We start from the raw sequence: 22685 nt of genomic DNA on the forward strand, positions 1-22685 counted from the left end.
AGAGTGCAATTCAGAGGTGACCTGCAAAGTCTTAAAACAGCCACAGATTTTTAGATATCCCTTTAACCTGGCAAACTGGAACACATTACCTTAATTTTTACAAGTCAGGTGGATATTTGAGAGTCACCTTTGAAATACTCAGGTAATTTTATCTGGTATATTATTTTATATTATCTGGGTTATAAACAGCCAGTGAGAACAATTTCGAAGTTATTCCTCCTTGATATCAACCACCAATATTAGTTTCCATCAGTATGAGTTCAAGTATCAAAACCAGAAATATCTCATTTCACACAGCAAACATTCAACAGCACTTTACCCAATTATGCCATATAAGTTTTTCATATTGGTTTAACTCTATCCTCAGAAAGAAAAACCTTGCAATACAAACCTCTCTCTTTTTTGGATGGTCTACCTTTAGCTGTTACAAATTTCTTCTTCAGTGACTGAGGCTGAGAAGAAGAATGTTCTCTCCACCTTCTAAGCTGGAAATTAATGAACTTCCACATCATAAAGGCTTGAGTTCCACAGATTGAGGACAGTACAATGATTCTATAAACAGATTTAAGACAGAGCAGAGGTAGTCATGTAAACAAGTATCAGATGAAGGCATGTCAACAAGTTTGTCAAGTTTACCAAACAGTTAACCCTCAAGGTTTGTACTTGTCAAGAGAAGCTGCCTGTTTGCTCACCAAAGTATATAAAATTTCCTCAGACACATGCAAGCAATCATTCTTTTCAACAAGCAACAAATTAGAAACTCTTCCCAGTAGGCAAATACTGATTTTTCTCGTGCCTTTTTATGAGGCACAAGTCAGCCTGGTTCTGACTTTACTTCCTTATTTTTTATTACCATTAAGAGACAGATGTTAACACAGATATGGAAATAGGATTTAGCAAACGAAGAGCAAAATGAGAGTGAGAGACCTAAAGAGGGTGGAGACTGGTCAAATGTGCAAAAATGGACGCAGTAGCAGCTTCGTGGCATTCTCTCTCCTTTCCCACGTTTGTCAGAAAAGCGCCTCAGATTACCAGCGGGCTATGGTTGGGGGAAAAGGTGTGGATTGGCATTTTACTCCCCCTAAAACTGTGAAGTTATTCGATAAGATGATCCCTGACCCTAGCAGTATTTTCATACATTCCTTCCTCCACAAATTAAAATCCTGAAAGGTAGAGGGTGCATAGGGTATGACAACAGCATGGCTCCTAACTGTGCCATGTTACTGCAGATGAAAGAAACACCTCACAACCAGCAGTGAAGACTCTCTAGGCCCCTGAACAAATGCCCTGTCCCTTTTATTGGTGCCTTCAGAACTTCAAGATTTCCCTGAAAAACCCACAGCTCATTTTCCTGGGTGAGGGAAGGGAAATGCTCCATTCTTGTGCCTGAGAGGGTGATCTGTAGGTAACTCCAGTGTTAAAGCTTGGTTTACTGGAGCTTACAAGATTTTTCTCAGTAGGATGCAACTAGAGGCCAATCTACAGATTTTAGGACAGTTGAGAGACTTAAAACTTCTGTATATCAGAGGGCCCCTTTAAGTCTAAAATTGCACTTCTCTCGCAAGACAACCAACACTATGATCTATAGTAGTACAAGAATTCTTCAGTGAATAATTTTGTGGTGGAGTTGGGCAAATGCCTTACCACTGCTACCAAAGCTCTGGACTTGAGGATATGGGCTTTAAGTAAATTAATAAATGTCCTCAGTCTAATATGAATACAGAACATTCCATAATATGCATTAAGTTGTATTTTATTCCTGGAACCCCCCACTGAGGCCCCCCTGCATTGGGAGCCCCTGAACCCCCCCCACGCCAAGCCTCACCCCCTGCACCGAACCCCCCTTGCACCAACCGCCCCCAAGCCTCACCCCCTGCATTGGGACCCCCCCCCCAGACCTGGACCCCACCCCACTGAGCCCCAACAATCTGCACCCTGACCCCCCAGCCAACCCCATTCCCCCAGCACTCAGCCCCGTCGCTGAGACCTAACCATCTTCATCTGGACTGCCCTGCAGAGTCCCATTCCTCCTGCGCCCAGAACCCCCGTGCATCCAGATACTCCCTGCACCCAGACCTCCCACAGAACTGCCTGCACCCAGATTCTGCCACACATAGAACCCTGGTACTCTTGAGGGAATTCTACGCCAAAAAAATTTAAAATTCTGCAAAGTTCTGCATATTTTGTCAAAATAACACAGTAACACAACAACAATATAATGACACCATTTTCAATTATTTTGGTAATTTATTTCAAAATACTTGTCACCAAATAATTAAAAATGGTGTGATTATATTGTGTTATTTTGACAAAAAAATGCAGATTTTAAAAATATTTTGCCACAGAATTCCCTCAGGAATAATATTTTAAAAGAGGTTTCAATTTACCATACCTGATACCCAGAACGTTAAAATTTCCAGTAGTTAAATTCAGGTCCTGATTCTCTGCTCTTGCCAGGCCAAAGCCAACAGTGAGAACAGAGAGAATCAAAGTCAGAAGTCTTCCAAAAACAAAAAGACCAGCCCACAATGAAAACCTACAAAGGAAGTGCCACAAGTCAATAAATATGCATATTCATTATTTGGACAACATCAGAAAATCATTAGTCTGACTGTTTATTTCCATTATGTGGGACTCTGTTTAGTTAGAGAAAACTATCAAGATTTCTTTAAAAATTAGGACTGATACTCAACATGAGATGTTACTGCTAATCTCCTTTCAATTCTCAAACGTTTACACATTTACTAAAATAAAAATTCTCATAATTTTTTGAGTAAGAATGTTGATGCAATAATTATTGAGGTTTTTTTTTTAATTACAGAAAAGAAGTGGTGATAAGGACTATCACCATATTTAAGATACATAAAGTTAGATTATAAACAGCACTGTCATTTATGCATAGTTTTAAGGATCAGCATAAGTGAACACACTAGATATTATCCAACTTCAAAATGTTATCTAAAAGGGGTAACAAAGCTATAAAGTTGCTAATTGGGAGCTACTAATTTTGATTGTGAGCTAAAAGCTTAACAGGAAAAACCACCTCAACTCTTGGTCTTTAACCTCCATTTTCTACAGAGTTCAAGACATGTTGTAAAATCAATGACTGTGCCCTCCCCCCCATATTAAGGGAAACAATGAAAGTGATACTTTTTAGCAGCTATGAATTTGGAGACTTTATTTGGAATTATGTCAAGTTTACTGTGTCTGCTACACCAAATATCCCATTATAATTTTCTTGCATATATCAATATAAAGTATATAATAAGGAACAGAATACTGCTGTATCAATTGCTTGAGTAGGCAATAGGGTAATATGAAATTATTTGTTTTATAGCATACAATTAAGGAGTAGTACTCTATTAGAAATATAGAAGTCACTTCTGAAGGCCAAGCAAATGCTAACTGAACTCATTTTTTATTGTGGCTATTGTGCAGCAGAAATACAAACTTTGCAAGAAGCTTGTGAGCCACAAAGTAGTTTTCTTTGTTAAAGTTATGATAAATACTTACCCTTTTTGATACTTTTCATCACTGAAGTAAAAGAGGCGGGAGATGTGGAAGAGAAATTCAACAAAGTAATGCAACACCAGAAGAACAAGTCCAAGACGGGTGAGGCTGTAACAAAACAAGAGCAAACCAAGTATTCAAACATTTTATGAAATATTAGTGGTAGCAGATAAATCCAGTGAAATTTATCTTAAAACTGACTTACTTTAAAAGATAAGCTCCAGCAATATGAAAAAGATAAAGTCCAATGTAGACAAGCTGGCGAGGGATATCTTCCTATTAGACAGAAGAATGAATTAGTCTATGGGACACAATGTTTTCATGTTCACTGATTTTAGAAATTTCATTTAGGCTGCTCAGACAACTTAATCCTTCCTTTCATAATATTATCGTGTCTCCCATGACTAGATTTGATTCTCTCAATTCCATACTAGTCTCATTCAGGAGTTTACCACTAATTAATCTATTTGTTATCTTAAGCATCCACCAGAATAAAGAAGAGTGGTGGTGGTGGGGGGGGGGGTTTGAAATCAATTGTCAGATAAAAATCAGAGGTGCTTTTCAAAGCAGCTCAAGTATTTTTCTTAAGGCAAATTTGAAAAATTATGCCTCTGTACTATATTTCACTTATACATCAAAATATACAAATAATATTTCACACACCAAAATTACCTATTATGGCATCCACGGTTAACCCAATTACAATTTAAAAGTTTATTTTCTGCTCAGTTTTACTTTTTCTATATACACTAAAAAAAAGTTCTATTAATTAATGAACTCAAGAAATCTCACATAAAATGCAATGCTAAGAATGCATCTGTTTTAGAAATGCGAGATCCTCAAGATGCTTCCATTTCAGGATTCCATACTCCTAGGCTGATTGTAGGGACGCATAGCTCCCGAATCGTCAGCCCACAGATGCGGCACACTGTGTCTGTGGCTACGAGGCAGGAGTGGCCTTCACCCCAGCGTCTGTGATTAGGAAACTTATTGGCTGACTTGATCATCACCCTCGCCGCTTGCTTTCACGTGCACAAGATATGGGTTTGTTATCTTATGTTGTTGTACACTGTACACTCCTCCTATGCGCAAGAATTTAACCACTTAGAAGTGTTGTAAGCAGGGAAGTAGAAAGAATAAAAACCCCAGGAAAGATTGCCTGGGAGGCTTTTTGGCTTTTCGGCTACCACGACCTGGCTTTCTGTCTCCTTCCTTTTTCGTCGCCACAGCTGATCTGTATGCTGGCAGCACAGTGAATTTTTTGTTAGAAATGATACCAGTGTATGTGCTGGCACTTCAAGTTAGGCTTTTAACTGGTATTTTGATGATACCACAGGGAAGTTAAACAGAGAGAGGAAGAGACTGAACAGGCAAAAGGAAGAGATAAGAATAAGAGTAGGGCCAGAGAGAGTGAAAGTAGATAGAGCGATTTAAGAATAATTATAAACCATTTGCAAATATTAAAGAATCACCCATATGACCATATATACTCCAGTGATACATAATGGTGGGGAGTGCAATATAAGTCATGTTCTTAAAGAGCTACACACAATGTACAGGACACTGACAACATTTCAGAGAACCTCTACATTTTTGGATGAGCTTCCTCTACAGATTGAGTCAAGTATTTCAGTTTTCACTTGCACATATTATATAGTAGTGGAAATTGTGAAAAATCCATCCCGCAAGAACTACATTAAACAGACCTGTATTCTCATTTCAAATCAAGTTAGCATGTGGAAATCTGTGTGCAGGCCATAACACCTAGTGAGATACAAAAATCTAGCTAGAGCATGTGTGATGTTATCTGATTAAAATATGACCATATAGATCATTGTTGCAACCACTGTTATATATTTGCAGCAAATCTTGTACAAAGGTTGTCAAGTGAGGTGTCAATGAAAAGGTTATGATTTGCTGGTTATGATTATGTTATCTGAATGCATGTATCATTTTTGTATTTGAAGTTATAAGTATTGGCTCTATACCTGGATTTCAAATGTTGGCTCCTGGGGTACCACCCACAATGTAGCTAGGCAGCACATCTTGGAGGGACTATTCAAATTAAGGGGCTCATCAAGAAATACTTGGTTGACAATGGACTGTGGGATGCCTCACTTGAGTGGACTGTCATGTAAACATGCTGTCTGGAGTGTAGGTAATGGCTTTCTGCAATGACTGAGTGAAATTAGGCATGAACATGTGACTTGCCCATGTGACTCCAAACTCCATCTTGTTGTATTTTTCCACAGTAAGAACAATGGGATGCCCTCCACATGGCAAAAACTATAAAAGGCCCTGGAAACACCTCCTTTTTGTCTTCAATCTTGCTTCCTGCCTCTGGAGGAACTTTGCCACAAACTGAAGCTCTGAACAAAGGGCTGAATGACCCATCCAAGCTGTGGATGTGTTCCAGAGACTTGACTTAAGCCAGTAGTTTATTCCATCACTGCTAGAAGCCTGAACCAAGAACTTTGCAATTATTGTATGTATTTAATTCTTTTAATCAATTTTAACTCTCACTTTTCTTTCTATAAATAAACCTTTATATTTTAGATACTAAAGGATTGGCATCAGTGTGATTTTTGGGTAAAATCTAAATTATATATTGACCTGGGTGTGTGGCTGGTCCTTTGGGATCAGAAGAACCTATTTGATGAGACTGGTTATAAAGAACCACTCATCTCTGAATCTGGTGTTTTTGGTGGTGACATAAGAACTAGAATGCCTAAGGAAACTGTTTTTATGACTTCTTGTTAGCCAGTGTGGTGAAAAAGAAGTTTACTTTTGTTGCTGGTTTGGTATATCCTATTGAGGATTAGCCACCAGTCTTGGGGGTGTATCTGCCCTATTTCTCAGCAGTTTGTCCTAAATTTGGCATCCTTAGTTGTGACCCACTGAGGCATGGTTATAGCATGACCTTCCCCAAATGGTCTGATGAAAAAAAAATAAGAAAATTACCTCTCTTATAAACAGGCATTTTTAAGATTCATGCTCTTAATACACGGCAAGCAAAAATTCTGCAAGCTAGAATTCTAGATCTGTTCACTGTCCCGCAAGGAAATACCACATGCCATGCCTCCTTATTAGGTGTCACCAAACTCCTCCTCTTTCACTTCAAACAGCAGCTGTCATTTAAAGGTGAAAAGTTACATGCATAGAAAAGACATACACTTCAGGCTCTGCAGGGGGTGAGGATCTATAACTTCTGAAAATAAGAATTAAAGCTAAGTTTTGTTTTCTTCATATGTAAGGAGACTCAACAGCCAACTCACCTCATTAAAAGCTGCATCAGAAGGAAACATATCACAGGTACAGGTTGGCTAATGGTGAAGTAATACCAATGGCACAATACAGCAGATTTTCTTTTAAAAAAGCAATTTAACAAGATAAGAGGTGATTTGTTTTGTGATGTACCACCACCAATATAACTATCCATCTAATATAGAATAGCCAATACAGATACAAGATAACAGCTCAGTTCCTCCTCCTCCTCCCTGGAGGAGGGGGACAACAGGTTTCTTCAGTTGAGACCTTCCAGAACTGGAAAAAAATTACAGCTAGCGTACACTCCCCTGCTTAGTCATTTTGTCTGAGCTTGATGGCCCACTGGGATGCCCGGAGTGGGTGTCCATATGGGTGTTGCCACAAAAAACACCACCACCTCAGCTGAAATTCCAGTAAGAGAAAGAATAACTCTGGATAAGCCAAAATGGGCAAGATTAAAGTGATGGGTGAGGGGAAAGACCAGACCTGAGCCCACTAGGGTGAATGGAGACCCTCCCATAAGACTGCTCAAGAAGGCACCGGCCCAGTATCAGGTGGTGGCCCTGTACAGCTCAATGCAGTAGAATGGCCACTATTCTGGTAACTTGTGACAACTGTCTCCTCAAAGATCTGCTGGACAACCACTTCAGGCTCAAGCCATACCTTCTAGAGATGCCATTAGCTGGACTACAGGCATCAGCTGAGGGATCTTTCCTCAAAGTTTTTTTGGGTTGGAAACGCCTGCAAGGGAGGAGTGTTGGATGCAGGCTCTGATACCTATCTCCCAGCCTATGAGGATCTTTGAACAGTAAAAAGAGAGACCTGGACTCATGGAAGGGTTATGTTCAAGAAAGGTAAGCCGGGCAGAAATCCAGGAAATGCCAGCAGACTAAGCCTGGCCGCAGAGTGTGGACAGAAAACAGCTTGGAAAGGCAAGCACAAGTTCAAATGAGTCTGAACAAACAACATTTAATAGTAGAATTTAGGCTCCAAGGTAGAAAACCAGGAGATTTACTAGAGGGTCTAACATAGGTGCTGGAACTAGGGGTGCTCCAGCACCCCATGGATTGAAGTGGTTGCCATTTACAGTTTGGTTCAAAGTCTCTCAGCACCCAGACTATAAAAATTGTTCCAGCACCACTGGAGTCTAAGGCAGCCTCTACCTTACGAAACCTAGTTACAAGATGATGGGACCCCAATGGAAAATCCTGCTACTGAGTGGAGCAGAGACCTTTTTTTCAAACCTATCTTGAGAAACCCTTAGGATAAAATTAATAGGGGATTTCCTGGCAAAGATCACATGAGATCAACCACACCCTGTAGTAAGCAGAGGAAGTACCCTTATTTTGCAAGCAAAATGGACGACAAGGATCCAGATTTCTAGTTTTGAGAGCAAGGAGCTTTCACAAGTCAGGCCCGAAAACTAAGCGGCATGGGGTTGAGGTGAAGGAAGGAAGAGCTTCTGATGTTGTAGTTTCTTTCATCCTAGCAGATGGAAACTGAGACATCATGCACGAAACAGGTCACAAGAATACACCTCCTGTGGCTTCAGACTCTACTGAGGAATACAACTCTGGCACATACGTATTTCCTAGGCTGTCATTGCAGGCAGAGCCTAAACAGTCAACAGGTGAACCACACCTTCCTATTATTCCACCCCAGTTAAGCACAGCAAGGATCCATAATAGACAAAAGATGTCCTAGTTGCTCTCTCAGGTCCTCTGGCTCAAAGTGGCTGCCTTTTGCAACTGCAAACTCTGCTGTTATTACCAGGGCCAGGCATTTTAATTTGCAAGACAATCCTAGATTTAGAAATTTAAAATAGCGTGCAACAACCCCTCCTCCCCCAAAAACAATACACACAGATTTGTTAATTTTTCTTTTTAAGTCAACCTTTGTTGGAAACGCAAACTAACTCAATAAATTACTGGGTTTAAAAAACAAATGTCATCAGCCTGAATCAGCAAACACTGAACACACTGCCATATAACCATAAAGGACATGGCACATAAGAGTTTCCTGAAGAATATAAGAAACCTTGATGTAAATACTTTCCAAAGTTTATGGAAAATTAGACATCCACAGGTTTGTCAGAAAGATGAAGTGTTTATCCCGTCGAAAGAATGAGACGCTGATAAGGACAATCCTCTTGTAAATGGATTCTAACATCATCAGAACTGATCCCCCATATAATTTGTTGCTCACGTGAAATGCATGGAACCAGAAGATAAGTCACTTTGACTACAAGGAAGCTCATATACACAAAATTGCTCATTAAAATGTAATCTGAAGAAATGCAAGTTTACCACCTTAAAACTGCTTAGTCACTAAAATGAAATAGTTACTATTCACTAGAATGAAATATTCTGCAATTTACAAGCTAGAAACAGCCTTAATCTAGTCAAGACTTATTAATGCCCACTGAAGGAAAGACTTGAGGCAACTGCAAATTCTCTTAAGGAATCATCTTAGAAGTTCATGTAGAAAGCTAGATTACTTTGTTTTCTGATGGATTCATTAACAGGTCTGTAGCTGAGCAAGTATCTGTGTGCATCAGATTTGTATCCTTTGCTGACGCAGGAAACGGAGTCTGGGACAGCTAATGAAATCATGCAGGGAATGGACACAGCTTTAGAAATGGTGGGGATCAAGACAGAGCTCAAATCAAATCTAGGTGATCTGAATTTAGATAGCATAGCAGTATATATACACATAATGTTCAAATGGTGTACAGGCCAAGACACTCAATGATATTGAGGATTGCATTAACCACACCCTTGAGCTTGTTATTTAGCTCTCAAAGATCACCCCTATCCTTAAAAAGCTTAATTAAGACATAAAATTCAAATTTTGCTATTTAAGTTCCAATTTCAAGCATCTGATCTCAGAAGTATCTGCTGCATATGTTGGGTTGCTAGTCAGGCCAGAAAACTGAAAAAAGTGATCATGATAACTTGGCTATCATCTACTTCAAACACACTGCAAAAATTCAGGCACAAAGTTTGATGCACTCTGAGGGAAATCAAGGCATACAAGTTTGTGAGCTCATCAAACTGCCATGATAGACTCAATCACCACTGTGACTGAAGTTCCTTGCTTTTTAAGTTGAGGGTCTCTTGTTGCTGGGGAATCACAAAAACTAGAATTCTCAGCAATGAAAGACTATCCCAACCCCTATTTATGTTCAGTAGAACTACTAATTTTATTATCCAACATGACTAAGGATAGCAGAATCAGGCCTTTAACCAGCTTCATTTAAGAACTTGTCTACATGAACATTTAGTTTGTAACAAGCTGGGTTGTCAATCTACCTCACGCTAGTCTGCCATGGACCGTCTGTCCACATGGACCCAACTCTGATTTAAAAGAGAACTAAGTCAAAGTGCATTAACAAACTGTTAACACACATCAGTAGGGTACATGCAGACAGTCTGCAGCAGAATAGAGTGGGGTAGATCCAGACCCCAGCTTGCTGCAAACTACATGTTTATATAGACAAGCCCTAATTGTACTAGTAAGTATACATGCAGTGCTCTAAATTTACAAATTACTGTAGCATAATTTTCAAAAGTGTATTAATGTAAATTTAGAAAAGTACTCACTGAGGTCTATTTATGTGCCAAGTGAAAACTTAAGGGTTTAGACATATCTGCAAATTGGCACATAAATACACTTTAGTGACTGCTCTCCTAAATTTACCAAGAAAGTTCACAATCTCTTGCGTACTTTTGGACCCTGGAATACTTTGGTATTACTTGTTAACTGCAGCGCCTGTGACCTGGAAAATCTTTTTTAGTACTTTGAGTTGAGGACACAAGTTTCCTGCTTTAAAAACTTTTGTTTTGGTAAGAGATGGACCCACACAATAGATGAAGCAGTCATAATCTCTAACTCCCCTTACCAATAATCAACCTATCACTTATCTTCTCTCAAGAACACAAAAAATTAGTTCTTTGCCAGAGACTGAGAAAGGAAGGAAGTTCCAGTGTTCAAATCTGATGAAAAGGGGATGGAGAAGTGTATATAATCAGCATATTGTAGGCACTGCAGACCCAAAGCCCTTGTGATCTATCCTGGCACTCTTTCACACACTGAGCTAGATGGGACCTGGCAGGCATTACCTTCCAAACCTCATTAACAAAAAGAATGGAGGCACCCGGTAACACAATCCAACCAGCTCTATCAAGTCCTGAACACAGACAAGGAAAGGGTTTTGGTTATTTCACTTTATTAGATATAACTAATAAAATAAGAACACTTGGCCTCTGCCCATTTTCAAAAGGAGATGAGATTATATTAACAGGACTCAATAATGCACCTATTGAAATCAATAGTAGATTTAAGATTTCAAAGAAGACAGTACATGTGATTGGGAAGGTTAAGAAACTTTGACAACACTATGTCTTGTCTACTCTTCTCCATGAAAGTGACTTCTGAAACTAGTTAATTTTTTGGAAACACACGCACTTTTGGGGCAGTCAAATTATGTTACAGAACTCACACCTATTCCCACCCCAAGATCAGCTCTAATGGGATCTATACAATACTTGATTTTACACAGTCTAACTCAGGACAGTCTCCCTTTGCTAAATAAATATATGTGCTGTTTCTTAAAATTCCTTGAGCTGGCCAGGTGGGTAATCTTTACACTACCTCCCCAAAGATATCTATTTAAGATTCCCTGGAGTTGGTGAGACAATAATTGCTACCAACCCTGCAATAAGCATCAGATATGAATTTTTTTTCATTTTAGTGAAAACTTACTCACCCAGACTACTAATTAAACAAAAGAAATTTTAAACTGAAACTTACATTCAATATGCACAAGGAAAGAATTCTGACATTTGTCTTTACTAAATCAGAAGATCACAGTCAATTTTGTTCACATAGCACGTATTAGTGTTTAGAGAAAATACTTGACTACACAAATATCATTCAGGCCAATAAATTAGTAGGATTAAAAAAAAATTAGAAGGAAAATGAGAGAACATCCATACTTAGCGAAGCAAGGAAAAACTGAAGGGATTATAAACTCATTCTTCAAGATATAAACCAATCTGACAGATATTATGTAGACCCCACTTACAGTTTGGTGTCTAGCAACTTCCTCTGAAGCATTTGGTAACTGACCATTCTCAGAGACAGGATACTGGATCAGCTGGACCACCGGTAAATCTAATCTACTAAGCCTTATGTTCTTAAATATGCTTAATCACTTCTAATTACAAAGAACCAGGGCTGGATCCTGCCCCTGTAAAGTCAATGGCAAAAACCCCTCTGACTTCAATGATGCAAGATTAGACCATAAATGGCAAGATTCAGTTGTTTTAACAACAATTAAACTGGAAGCCACCACTTTGATTTTGTCATATTGGACTGACTGTTTCACCCTTTGAGTGTTGAAAGTTATGAGGTAACGTTTTTATAACAAACTGATTTAAAAGTATTATTTAAAACACTGGTTAAAATTGAGAATTAACCTTATAAATGAATTTTTGATTTGCAGTTCTTTAAAGTGTGTAATAGAACATCGATCTTATTTGCACCAAATAGGGCTTGCATGGAAGTAGTATTACACTAACAGCTCCCACTGAGAAAGACAACAGCTCCATTCACAATGCAGATACTGAAACAATTATAGATATTTCAAAGTAACTACTCAGAAAAACGCTTTAACACATTCTTCAATAAATATCTAATAAGCTCTTTGATACAGAGAATCGAAAGTATGTTCAGATGTTGGTCTACAAAAAGAAGTGAACTATTGGTTGATACAGCAGCATATAAATTATATAATTATACTGAAACCTTCATTTCTGGCACAGTTGTGAGAGCACAGCAGTATTTTCACCGTTAAGATAAAAAAATGTTTTCAGCTTACTTTTTTGGTTTTCTGGAAGTACAATTCTGGAAAAGCATGAAACCAGTATGCCAACTGTGAGATGTAGAAAAACTTCATTTGAAACCTGCACGGTACAGCAATAAAATAAAAAACATCACTTCTGTAACTGCAGTCCAAACTCAAAATTTTCACGAAGTTTCCTGCACACTTGGTTAACCATGGATTTTACAATAAAACAAATACAGCATCTTCTCAACACTATTCACAGAAATAAGGTTTTTGGAAAATAACAATGATCCAAAAAAGATATTACAGGTCTGTCTCATCTTACGCGGGGGTTCCGTTCCGCGGTTAGCGCGTAAAGCGAAAACCGCGTATAGCCAAAACCCCATTGAGTTCAATGGCGGGCGAAATCGCTCGCACTACAGGTATAGTATTAAAATTGTTGTTTTTGCCGACCGCGTAAAGTTGAAATCGCGAATGTTAAATGCGCGTAAGATGCGACAGACATGTACAAGAGTGGCTAAACGCTTATTAGCAACTTCATTCTCTGCAATATTGCCCTTAAGAAATACTATTTCTGGTAGTTACTTTAAAGTTGTGGGGGCATTGAGTTCTAAGCAAAAACTTTAACCACCTCCATTACTGCACCCGTTAGTTAGTCTAAACAAAATACCTACTCCAGGCCATAAATCTTGAAGGATAATCACTACTTTCTAACACTGAAGAAGGAATAAACCTTACGGAATCAGCATGTGTGGGTAGTTCATCCACAGAGACGTTGGATCCGATACATAGTTCTCCTGAAAATACATAAAAGTGTTGGTTACCTTTTAATCACAGGACAGACAGACAAATACAGAAGCCAGTGATGAAAGTCTGTCACATTTCTCATTTACAGCACACATGCTACAGAAGCAGTATAAGTGAAACTGGAAAATGCACTCTTATTCCAGAATAAGAGTGTTCACACAGAGTTAGTTCCAGTATAATGATATAATTATACCAGTAAGTTTAGTCATGTCAGCAAGCCCTGAGTATTACTGGAGACAAGAAAAGACTTCTGTTTCTGGAAACTGGAATTTAGTAGAGATTTTTTTTTCTTTTTAAGAGAATCTCAAAGCTCTTCACAAAAAGTAATTATGCCTTAACACCTGAGAGTTTGACCAGTATTTAAAATAAATTTTAGAGGTAAGTAACCAGAAGCATAGTCACTTGTTTACAGTCATACGGCAATGAAAGGTTGGAACAAAGACAAGGAGTCCTGACTCAGTCCCATACTCAAATATTGATTTGTTGTTTGAAAGGCAGAACCCCCAAAATTAGGGTGGGGGAAGGAAATCTACCATCACAAGTACTAACTGGCATTCAACTGTGACAGAGATCTAAATACAATAGGCAAAAGACTTCTCTGATCTAATATTAAAATACATGGCTGAAAACTACAGTAAGTAATTTTCATAGCACAAAAGTTAGATAAGCAAGGGTGTGATATCTGACAATATAAATGAAAGATAAAAGACATACTTACAGAGACAAGAATATTCGTGCCCCAGACACATGAGAAAAGGTAGAATGCACTAAGTTGTCCAGATTCATTGAACTTGCTGTGTTTTGTTTTGGAAAAGTGCATTCTCCTGTTAATTTTCTAAAACAAAAGTTATTTATGTTATTGATAAACATATTGAACCATTTGTTTTAAGAGGAGGATGGTTAGATGTTTCTTAAGTATAGTTTTCATAAAATATCTAAAATTGAAGTCAATGTAGCCATGCATTCTAATTAAATCTTACAATAATAATTTATACCATATTTATCTTAATGGAAGAAATGTATACTTGGTACTTACATCAAGCACATACTCCTGAATAATGGCATGTATGATTATTGCTACCAGCATGTAGAAAAAAACTGTAGCCAAGTCCTTGATACCATAATGATAAAGGGAGATTGTTTCTGTAGCTTGTTCTTCTAAAGGACAAAAACAAAGTTTTACTTTTAGAAAGCTCATTATGAAGATCCTGTTCAGTTCAATTAACAATATGTTTGTCTATTTCTCAAAGCAGTATTGTTAAGACAACAAATCAATTAAAAAGATATTCCTATTTTGTGCTGGATACAAATTGAAACCAAATTAATGATTCATAATTGCCTAACTCACTAGAGACTTATAATAATCAACTCCCTCCCATTAAACTAAATTTGTATCTGTAGAGATGTACAATGGAAAACATAACTGATGTATTTAAACTCCAAAACTCAACTCTACAGTTCCTTCTTGACTACTTTAAATTATTTGTCCCCCTCTGACTAGCACAGAGCATTACATACAGGCCCAGAATCCTAATCAAAAAGATATTAAGAAGATTCATGTGCATCTCCACATCAGGCAATATTTTTAATATGATGAACACAACGGAACAGCCTTAAAAATGTTATCACAAAATTAGTCCCAAGTGACATAGTTTAAGATTAACAGTGGATTAGCAAGAATTACTTTGGTAGGCATCCAGACTTGCACAGGGTCAATCTTACAATGAACACTCAATTTGAGAGAGTACAGTATACCAACAATTTATGAAAATTCTGTCTACTCCATGGTACTAGTGTTTAAATTCTCAAAAGACACCTACCTGTAGCAGGAATGGTAACATTGTACTGAAGTGTAACAAAAATGACGGCGGCTTTTGCTGTAATCTGAAAGAACAAGACAAAGTGAGTTCTATAAAATCTAAATAGTAAACTTTGGTTTGTTTTAAATCAAAAAACACATATCCAGCATGGCTTGAACTAGAAAAGCAGTGGAGGCAGGGTGCTTGGCAATGATAAAAGAAAGGAACCTTATCTTAAAGTCATCTGATCTGACTTTCAACGGACAGAACTGTCTATCTAGGAAAGCAAACTCCCACAATGCAGGGATTGAGCATTGCCGGAATACTTTAACAATCCTCTCCAAAAAGTCTCCTCCAAACTGCCTATTTACCAGTTAATCCCTTTCCACCACATTAAACTAATAACACAAGCTGCAATTCCCTTTCCACTATGCTTCACTCTAATATACCAAAGTATTGTAATGCCAAGTCACCTATTTTAGACCATCTTTGAACTTTTTTTTTAGTCAATCACCAAACAATAGCCTTGTTTCAAACTCAATTTTAACATCCCAGCTAAAAATAAAAATAATCACAAACAGGAGGATGGGGTGGGCTGGCAGACAACATATAGAGCTGATGCTGACAGATCCTTTAAAAAAAAAAAAAAAAGAATTGCATATCAGGCTCAAAAGAATTAGGCCTTGTCTACACTGCCACTTTACAGCACTGCAACTTTCTCGCTCAGGCATGTGAAAAAACACCCCAGAACGCTGCAAGTTTTAGCACTGTAAAGTGGCAATGTAGACAGTGCTCCCCTTGTGGGGGTGAGGAGTTTTTTTTTTTTTTTTTTTTTTTTTTACACAGTGTTGGGAGACATCTCTCCCAGCGCTGGTGCTGCGACTACACAGCCACGTTAAAGCGCTGTCACGGCTAGTTGAAGTTGCTAGTGAAGACATACCCTTAGAAACCTTTGAACACTAGACAACACAGAAATACAAGCACACAAAAAAGTAAAACAAGGTGAACAGAATGCGGCTAGAGTAGTGATGCCATTGATTATTCTGGACTATATGAAAAAAAATATATAAAAGGAAGTCAGAACAAATGTAGAATAAAATTGCTACCTTTCTTTAGAAAAAACTATTTTTTAAAAAAAAAGCAGCACTACATTATCTTTTCTACTCCTATTTGCAAACAAGAAAACTTGTGTAAAATAGTAAAGACCGGAAAAGCTTCCATGAAGTCCACCTAATACCCCTAAACAGTTTTTTTTTTTAAATACACAAAAATTAAGTTCAGAATATCTGGAACTGAAGGGTTTAAGGGATCCAACTACTTCTCTAGTGCCATACCATCCATCACTCATTATCACCCCATACAGTTTACATCATCTATGCAACATCACCCCATACAGTTTACATCATCTATGCAACATTTACCTCTAATGTTTGGAAAAGTATTTACAGAGGTCAAAATATCTAGACCATAAAATCCCATTTCCTGTAAAAGAGAACAATTTCCAGTGGTCACCTAGTCATTCTTTATTTTGTCCTTTGCTTCCAGCGATCTACAATGTTTTTACAGTTTTCATGTTACAGAATACATATTGACATTTAAGTACAATCCACGGTGCACCACTTTTGGTGATACTGAACTAACACAAAGAATAAAGATTGGCAGAGCCTTAAAACTTTCATAGTTAAAGCAACTACTAAAGAAGGTCTTTGTAGGTACAGAATAGCATGTAGTGGAAAGACTGAACACAAAATTGAAAACTTACACTCCAGTATACAAAAATCTTTTCAGCATTAGCAAAATCAGTTACTACAATAAACAATAAGACATTACCACTTTGTTTTTGAAAACCGTGAATCACAGGTGTACATAAAAAGGAAAAAATTCAAATCCATCCTTTTTCCTCCCCACATAAAAACAGTGTATAGACTGTTTTCACAACCAAAAACATCTGGGAAGACAGACATGTCTGGCTTTCAGAGGCAAGCCTTAGGCCTGGTCTACACTACGACTTTAATTCGGATTTAGCTGCGTTAATCCGAATTAATCCTTAACCCGTCCACACAACGGAGCCAGTTACTTCGAATTAAAGGGCGCTTAAAATCGATTTCTGTACTCCACCCCGACGAGCGGAGTAGCACCAAAATTGATTTTGTAAATTCGAATTAGGGGTAGTGTGGCCGCACACCACCGAATTAATGTGGTTAAAATTAATGGGGTAGTGTGGCCGCACACCACCGAATTAATGTGGTTAAAAACCGAATTAATGTGCTTAGTGTGGCCGCGCACAATCGAATTTATACAATCTGTTTCCCAAATTCGAATTATCTAAATTCGAATTAATCTCGTAGTGTAGACGTACCCTTAGTGTAGTATAGGAGAGTTATATATTTCTTTTAAACCCCTACTCTCCAACCTATGTTGATAATCTCTGGCCTTCCAATACTGAATATTACTTAAAGTTGGAAAAAAACTGATATCAAAAACTAGTCATATACATAAAATGCTTATAAATCTTCAGGCTGCTCACCAAATGAATAAGGGATTGATTATGCTCTTAAGGATCCTGGTAACACTGACAGACTACTAGCACATCAAGTTGAGGCTAACGTACTGGCACATCAAATTGAGACTCTCTTATCTTGGCTCAAAATAAGTGAGTGCTATTCTGAAGGGAGCACATATATTACAGTCTTTGTGCACTCTCAATAAGCAACTGAAGAGAGGCAAAAGAGACATTTTGCAAAATAGGAGATCCGGTAGACAAATTTGCCATTTCTTTTTCCACTTCAGTGACTTTTAAAAGAAAATTTAGAAGACTAGTTTTAATTTTCAACTTGATTAGATAGTTTAGTCAGTAAGTGTACTCTGACTTTTAACCACTGTCTCAGAAGCAGCTAGAAAATAACTAGATTTCAGTTATCTCAAACATATTTTGTTGTCGTCCCAGGTAGCAGCATATCACCACTTTTCTGGCTGGTTGTCATAAGAAATCAGTTATGAGACTGAATGCAGACAGATGACTCTTCAAAGCTTAGTGGATACTTAGGAGTGGGATATAAATCTTCACTAATTCCAAATTGATTTTGCATGGCAAGGTCATCCATCTTCCCAATAATTACTATCCAAACAAGACACTAAACCACTGAACTGCAAGGGCAGGAAAATGGAGCGCATCTGCCCACCAACAGCTTCCCCTTCGGGCTGCTGCCTGGAGATGCAAAGCGCACCTCCGCGTGTCACTACAGTTTGTGCGGCTCCCCGCCGAGTGCTGCTGTTGTTTCTCACACGTGTTGCAGTGGGGGGTGTGAATCACGCAGCGAGAAAGCAGCTGCTCATGACGCCTCAGTACCGGGGTAGCAGAACACGGCAATCGCGGCCAGCCGGGAGAGAGGCAGCCTGGGACACATCACCGTTTGCTCCCCTTTCCCGGGAGCTAGCTGGGGGCAAGGCCGCCGCCCCAAGGGCAGGGAACGCGCTCCCCAACAAGGCCTTACGCCCCCCCCCCCATCCCCGCTGCTTACACACGGCAGCCTCGCTGGGCCCCAGCCGCCGCTCCGCCTCCCTCAACACTACGAGCCAGCCGCTCCGTCCCCCGCCCCCCGGCAGCCGCTCTGCTCCGACTGCCACGTAACCTGGCCGAGGGCAGCAGGAACCGCAGGGCGCTGCTGCTGCCGCACAAAGGGGAAACGCCGCTTCCCCCATCCCGGCTGCAGCGCCAGCGGGGCTGCCCCTATAACCCCACCCGCGGCCGGCACAAGAGGGCGGAGGGGGGAGGGCTTGCGGGCGGTGTCCCAGGGAACAGAGCATGGCCCAGCTCCAACAGCCCCCTCCCCAACACGCCCCTCCTGCAATCTGCTCCCTGTGCAACGTGTCGGCCGGCAGGGGCAGACCCCCCAGCAGCCCGCGGGGTAGGAGCCCTCAGGTATGGGGGGAGGGGGGAAGGTGTGCTCGGCATCACGACCCCCCCCCCCGCACAGCGGGAGGAGGAGCCTGAACAGCCCAAACCCCGCCCGGCTGGGCCAGATCAGCGTATCAGCTACACACACATCCACCCTGCAGGGCAGCGCCCCCTGCACCGGGCTCACCCCCACCGCGGCAAGGCCCCTCGCCCCTGGTCAGGGCACTAGGGGTGGGCACCCCCCGGGGCCGTGCGGGCTCCCAGGGCGGGGGCGGCTCACCTCGAACATGAGCCCCAGCAGGAAGACCATGGCCACGCAGGAGACGATGTCCGCGTGGTTCTGCACGATGAACTCGTGGCTCAGCACGGGCGGGCTCTTGCTGCTCTTCTTGCGGATCGCCATGGTGGTGGGCAAGGAGCTGAGAGCCGCCGCGGCCAGGAAGGGGCGGAAGAGGAGGCGGCCCGCCCAGCTCCTCCAGCGCTCGGCACGGGAGGGAAGTGGCTCGTCCTAGCTCCGCGCGCCGCCTGCGGCCAGAGAGGGAACCCTTGGCCGGCCGCTGGGAAGCCGCAGCGCCACCTGCTGGCGGGCGGCGGCGACGACGCCTGTCCTGACTCCTTCCCGTCCGGTGGGCGGGGCGCTCGGTAAGGGTAAGGGCGGCCGTTGGCTCCCCGTTGTTGCACGGGCCGCTGATGTTCAAACTGACCAATCACAGTGCCCCGCCTCAGGGCCGGGCTAGTGTTAAAAACTGCTAAGGTGGGGCAGATTTTGCTACCAGTAGGGTTCACTGTCGCGTAAGGTGCCCTGTCACAATTTGCTACCTCCCCTTTTCTCATTGGTCCGGGGGTAGCAAGTTCTGACCGGACATCAAGCATCCAGCGCAACTAGCTGGCCCTGGCCCTGGCCCAGAAGATGACAGCGGTGAGAGGTAGCAAACCATGATGACAGTTGTTGCCCTTTACAATGTGCTACCATTTTGAAACCTCCATTGTAAATGTGGACACCACGAGAGGTACTTTTAAAAATGTAAAAACTTTATTATTGTAACAAGGTATACAAACAAGAATAGCTTACTTTACATTTCAGTGTTTTTTCAAAAACAAGCATCTAAACATATTTATAGCTAGAGAGTTAACACTTTTTTCTTTACTGAAATGTACATTAAAATAATGGGCAGCACCTGAACCACTGCTGGGGGAGGCTAGCCCCCTACCCCATCCCTTCCACCTGAGGCCCCGCCCATTCCAACCTCCACTGTGGCCGCCAGCCTCTGCCCCAGGCTAGCGCCCTCAGCCCCAGAGCTAGGGTTGCCAGGCATCCGGTTTTTGACCGGAATGCCTGGTTGAAAAGGGACGCTGGTGGCTCCGGTCAGCACTGCCAACCAGGCTGTTAAAGTCCGGTTGGCGGTGCTGTGGGGCTAAGGCAGGCTCCCTGCCTGTCCTGGCTCCACACTGCGCCCTGGAAGTGGCTGGGTCCAGCTCCTAGGTGGCGGGGACCACGGGGCAGCGTGCGCTGCCCCCACCCCCAAGCACCGGCTGTGCACTCCCATTGGCTGGGAACCCTGGCAAATGGGAGCTGAGGGGGGGGGGTGTGCCTGCGGGCAAGAGACGCGCACGGAACCTTGTGATCCCCCCCATCTAGGAGCTGAACCTGCTGGCCACTTCCAGGAAGCAGTGCGGAGCCAGGACAGGCAGGGAGCCTGCCTTATCCCCACTTGCTGCTGAGCGGAAGCCGCCCGAGGTAAGCCTGCGCCCCAGGCTTGAGCCCCTGCCCCAGCCCTGAGTCCTCCCCAAACCGAGAGCACCTGGCTGCACCCCAAACCTCTCTTCCCCGGCCCCACCCCACAGCCTGCACCCCCTATTTACTGAATGGTTGCAATGATTTAATGCTAATATATATACACTTGGTTTCATATTATCATATCAGAGTCTTATGCTATATATTTATTTGCTATGGCCTGTGTTGCTAATAATATCTTTTCATTTATGCTAGATGCTAGTGTTTTGTGCCCACGTTCAAGGAAGCAGTTAGCCATGCTCAAATCACACAAGTTCACTCAATATCCATTATTAAGCACAGTGAATACAAGTATGTGCTGTTTCCATTTTTCATTCTTAATATCAGGAAGATATTATCCTCACTTACGTTACATTTACTGAAAATACTTTCACATTAACACTATATGTAAACTATGAAAATAAGTATCTAAAAAATCACCTCCAGTTCCTCAGGGAGGCTCTTTCCTATGTTGTCTCATCACACAAGGGATTAATTATTAACAATTCTTTTGTTTCCATTAATGTTATCTGTAAGTGTAAATACATATGCATATGTTATTGGTAATATGACAATTTGAACAATTGTATAATGATTTTTCAAAACATTGCATGCAGATATTCTCATTTATTATGTTTCACTAACACAGAAGATAAAATCATATTGTGAATTCCTTGATTAAAACACTACAGACTATATTCTTTAATTTTACATTACCAACATAACACTTCACACTAGCATTTTATTTTTTAAACTTCAGTCCTCAGAATTTTTTAAACTTCAAGACTTACACTGAAGTTCCAATTTCATTTGTATGTATTAAACTGTATTGAAAACCCATAATACAGGAAATTATAACACTGCTACACAGCTGTATTTGAAACCTGTTATGTAGTAGAACATTTAGTGCATACAATCCCAAAGTATAACCATGGAAAACATCTTACCACAATAACCCGATGAGTTGGTGTGTTGAAAGGAAGCAATAATACATAATTTTGCATAATTCCACTCTGTGTTCATTGAAAAAAGAATTAAGAATGCAGTTATACTTTTCAATGAAGCAGACCATTCAATGTAGATTATTCTGTATTTCTCAATTTCAGTATATGCTTACTATCACTCATTCCCCAACATAGCATTGTATTTGCTGTTTCTTAAGACTGTGCTTATCTGCCTTTATGAAAATGTGCTTTACCCATGTTGGGCATGAAAGCTTGTTAACGTTTATCTTCTTCAGTTTCATTTGTCTTGCTCTGCCTGACAGAACACCAATGGAAACTACTGACAAGACGGCTTGTACCTGTTGACATTTAAGCAAGTTTTTAATGTATTAATCATTGTGGCACACAAAGAATGTAATGTAGTTCATAAATACATACATGGAAGGGATCCTTACTGTTACAAATAAGTTATGTAAGATGGATTACAAATCTTTTCTTTATAAGACCCCATGTGCTCTTTCTTTCTTACTTTAAAAACTGACTAACCAGTGCACATACTGGTGATGAAGTCATGGCCCCACTGAATTGTATATCAATCAATCAATCAATAAATAAAAATGGCTACTAGCCTTTCATAACTGTTGTTCTTCAAGATGGGTTGCTCGCATCCATTCCATGCTAGGTGTGTGTGCACCATGAGCACAGTTGCCAGAGATTTTTTTCCTTTAGAGGTATCCCCTTGGACCCTTGCACTATATACTGGTACAAGGGGCACTCCGGCCTCTCACCCTGCTGCATGGCCAATTTACGGCTTGCTGACATGGCTGCTTTTAGCAAT

General features: G+C 40.6%; 1 protein-coding gene across 1 annotated transcript in view; it reads right to left on the reverse strand.

Moving 5' to 3' along the window:
* The window catches only part of TRAM1 (translocation associated membrane protein 1), a 23344-nt gene extending 3672 nt beyond the window's left edge, over window positions 1–19672 (reverse strand). Inside the window, exons 1-10 of the mRNA XM_026662491.2 lie at window positions 19410–19672; window positions 15253–15316; window positions 14469–14590; window positions 14151–14267; window positions 13364–13422; window positions 12659–12743; window positions 3716–3786; window positions 3514–3618; window positions 2393–2536; window positions 392–552 (exon numbers count right to left, since the gene is read on the reverse strand). Coding sequence (XP_026518276.1) covers window positions 392–552; window positions 2393–2536; window positions 3514–3618; window positions 3716–3786; window positions 12659–12743; window positions 13364–13422; window positions 14151–14267; window positions 14469–14590; window positions 15253–15316; window positions 19410–19532 — 1051 coding nt within the window. The 5' untranslated portion in view covers window positions 19533–19672. The remainder of the gene's footprint in view (window positions 1–391; window positions 553–2392; window positions 2537–3513; window positions 3619–3715; window positions 3787–12658; window positions 12744–13363; window positions 13423–14150; window positions 14268–14468; window positions 14591–15252; window positions 15317–19409) is intronic.
* Between the last annotated feature and the right edge of the window lie 3013 nt (window positions 19673–22685).

Source organism: Terrapene carolina, unplaced genomic scaffold, assembly GCF_002925995.2.
Source record: "Terrapene carolina triunguis isolate 2854851 unplaced genomic scaffold, T_m_triunguis-2.0 Scaffold58, whole genome shotgun sequence".
Lineage (NCBI taxonomy): Eukaryota > Metazoa > Chordata > Testudines > Emydidae > Terrapene > Terrapene triunguis.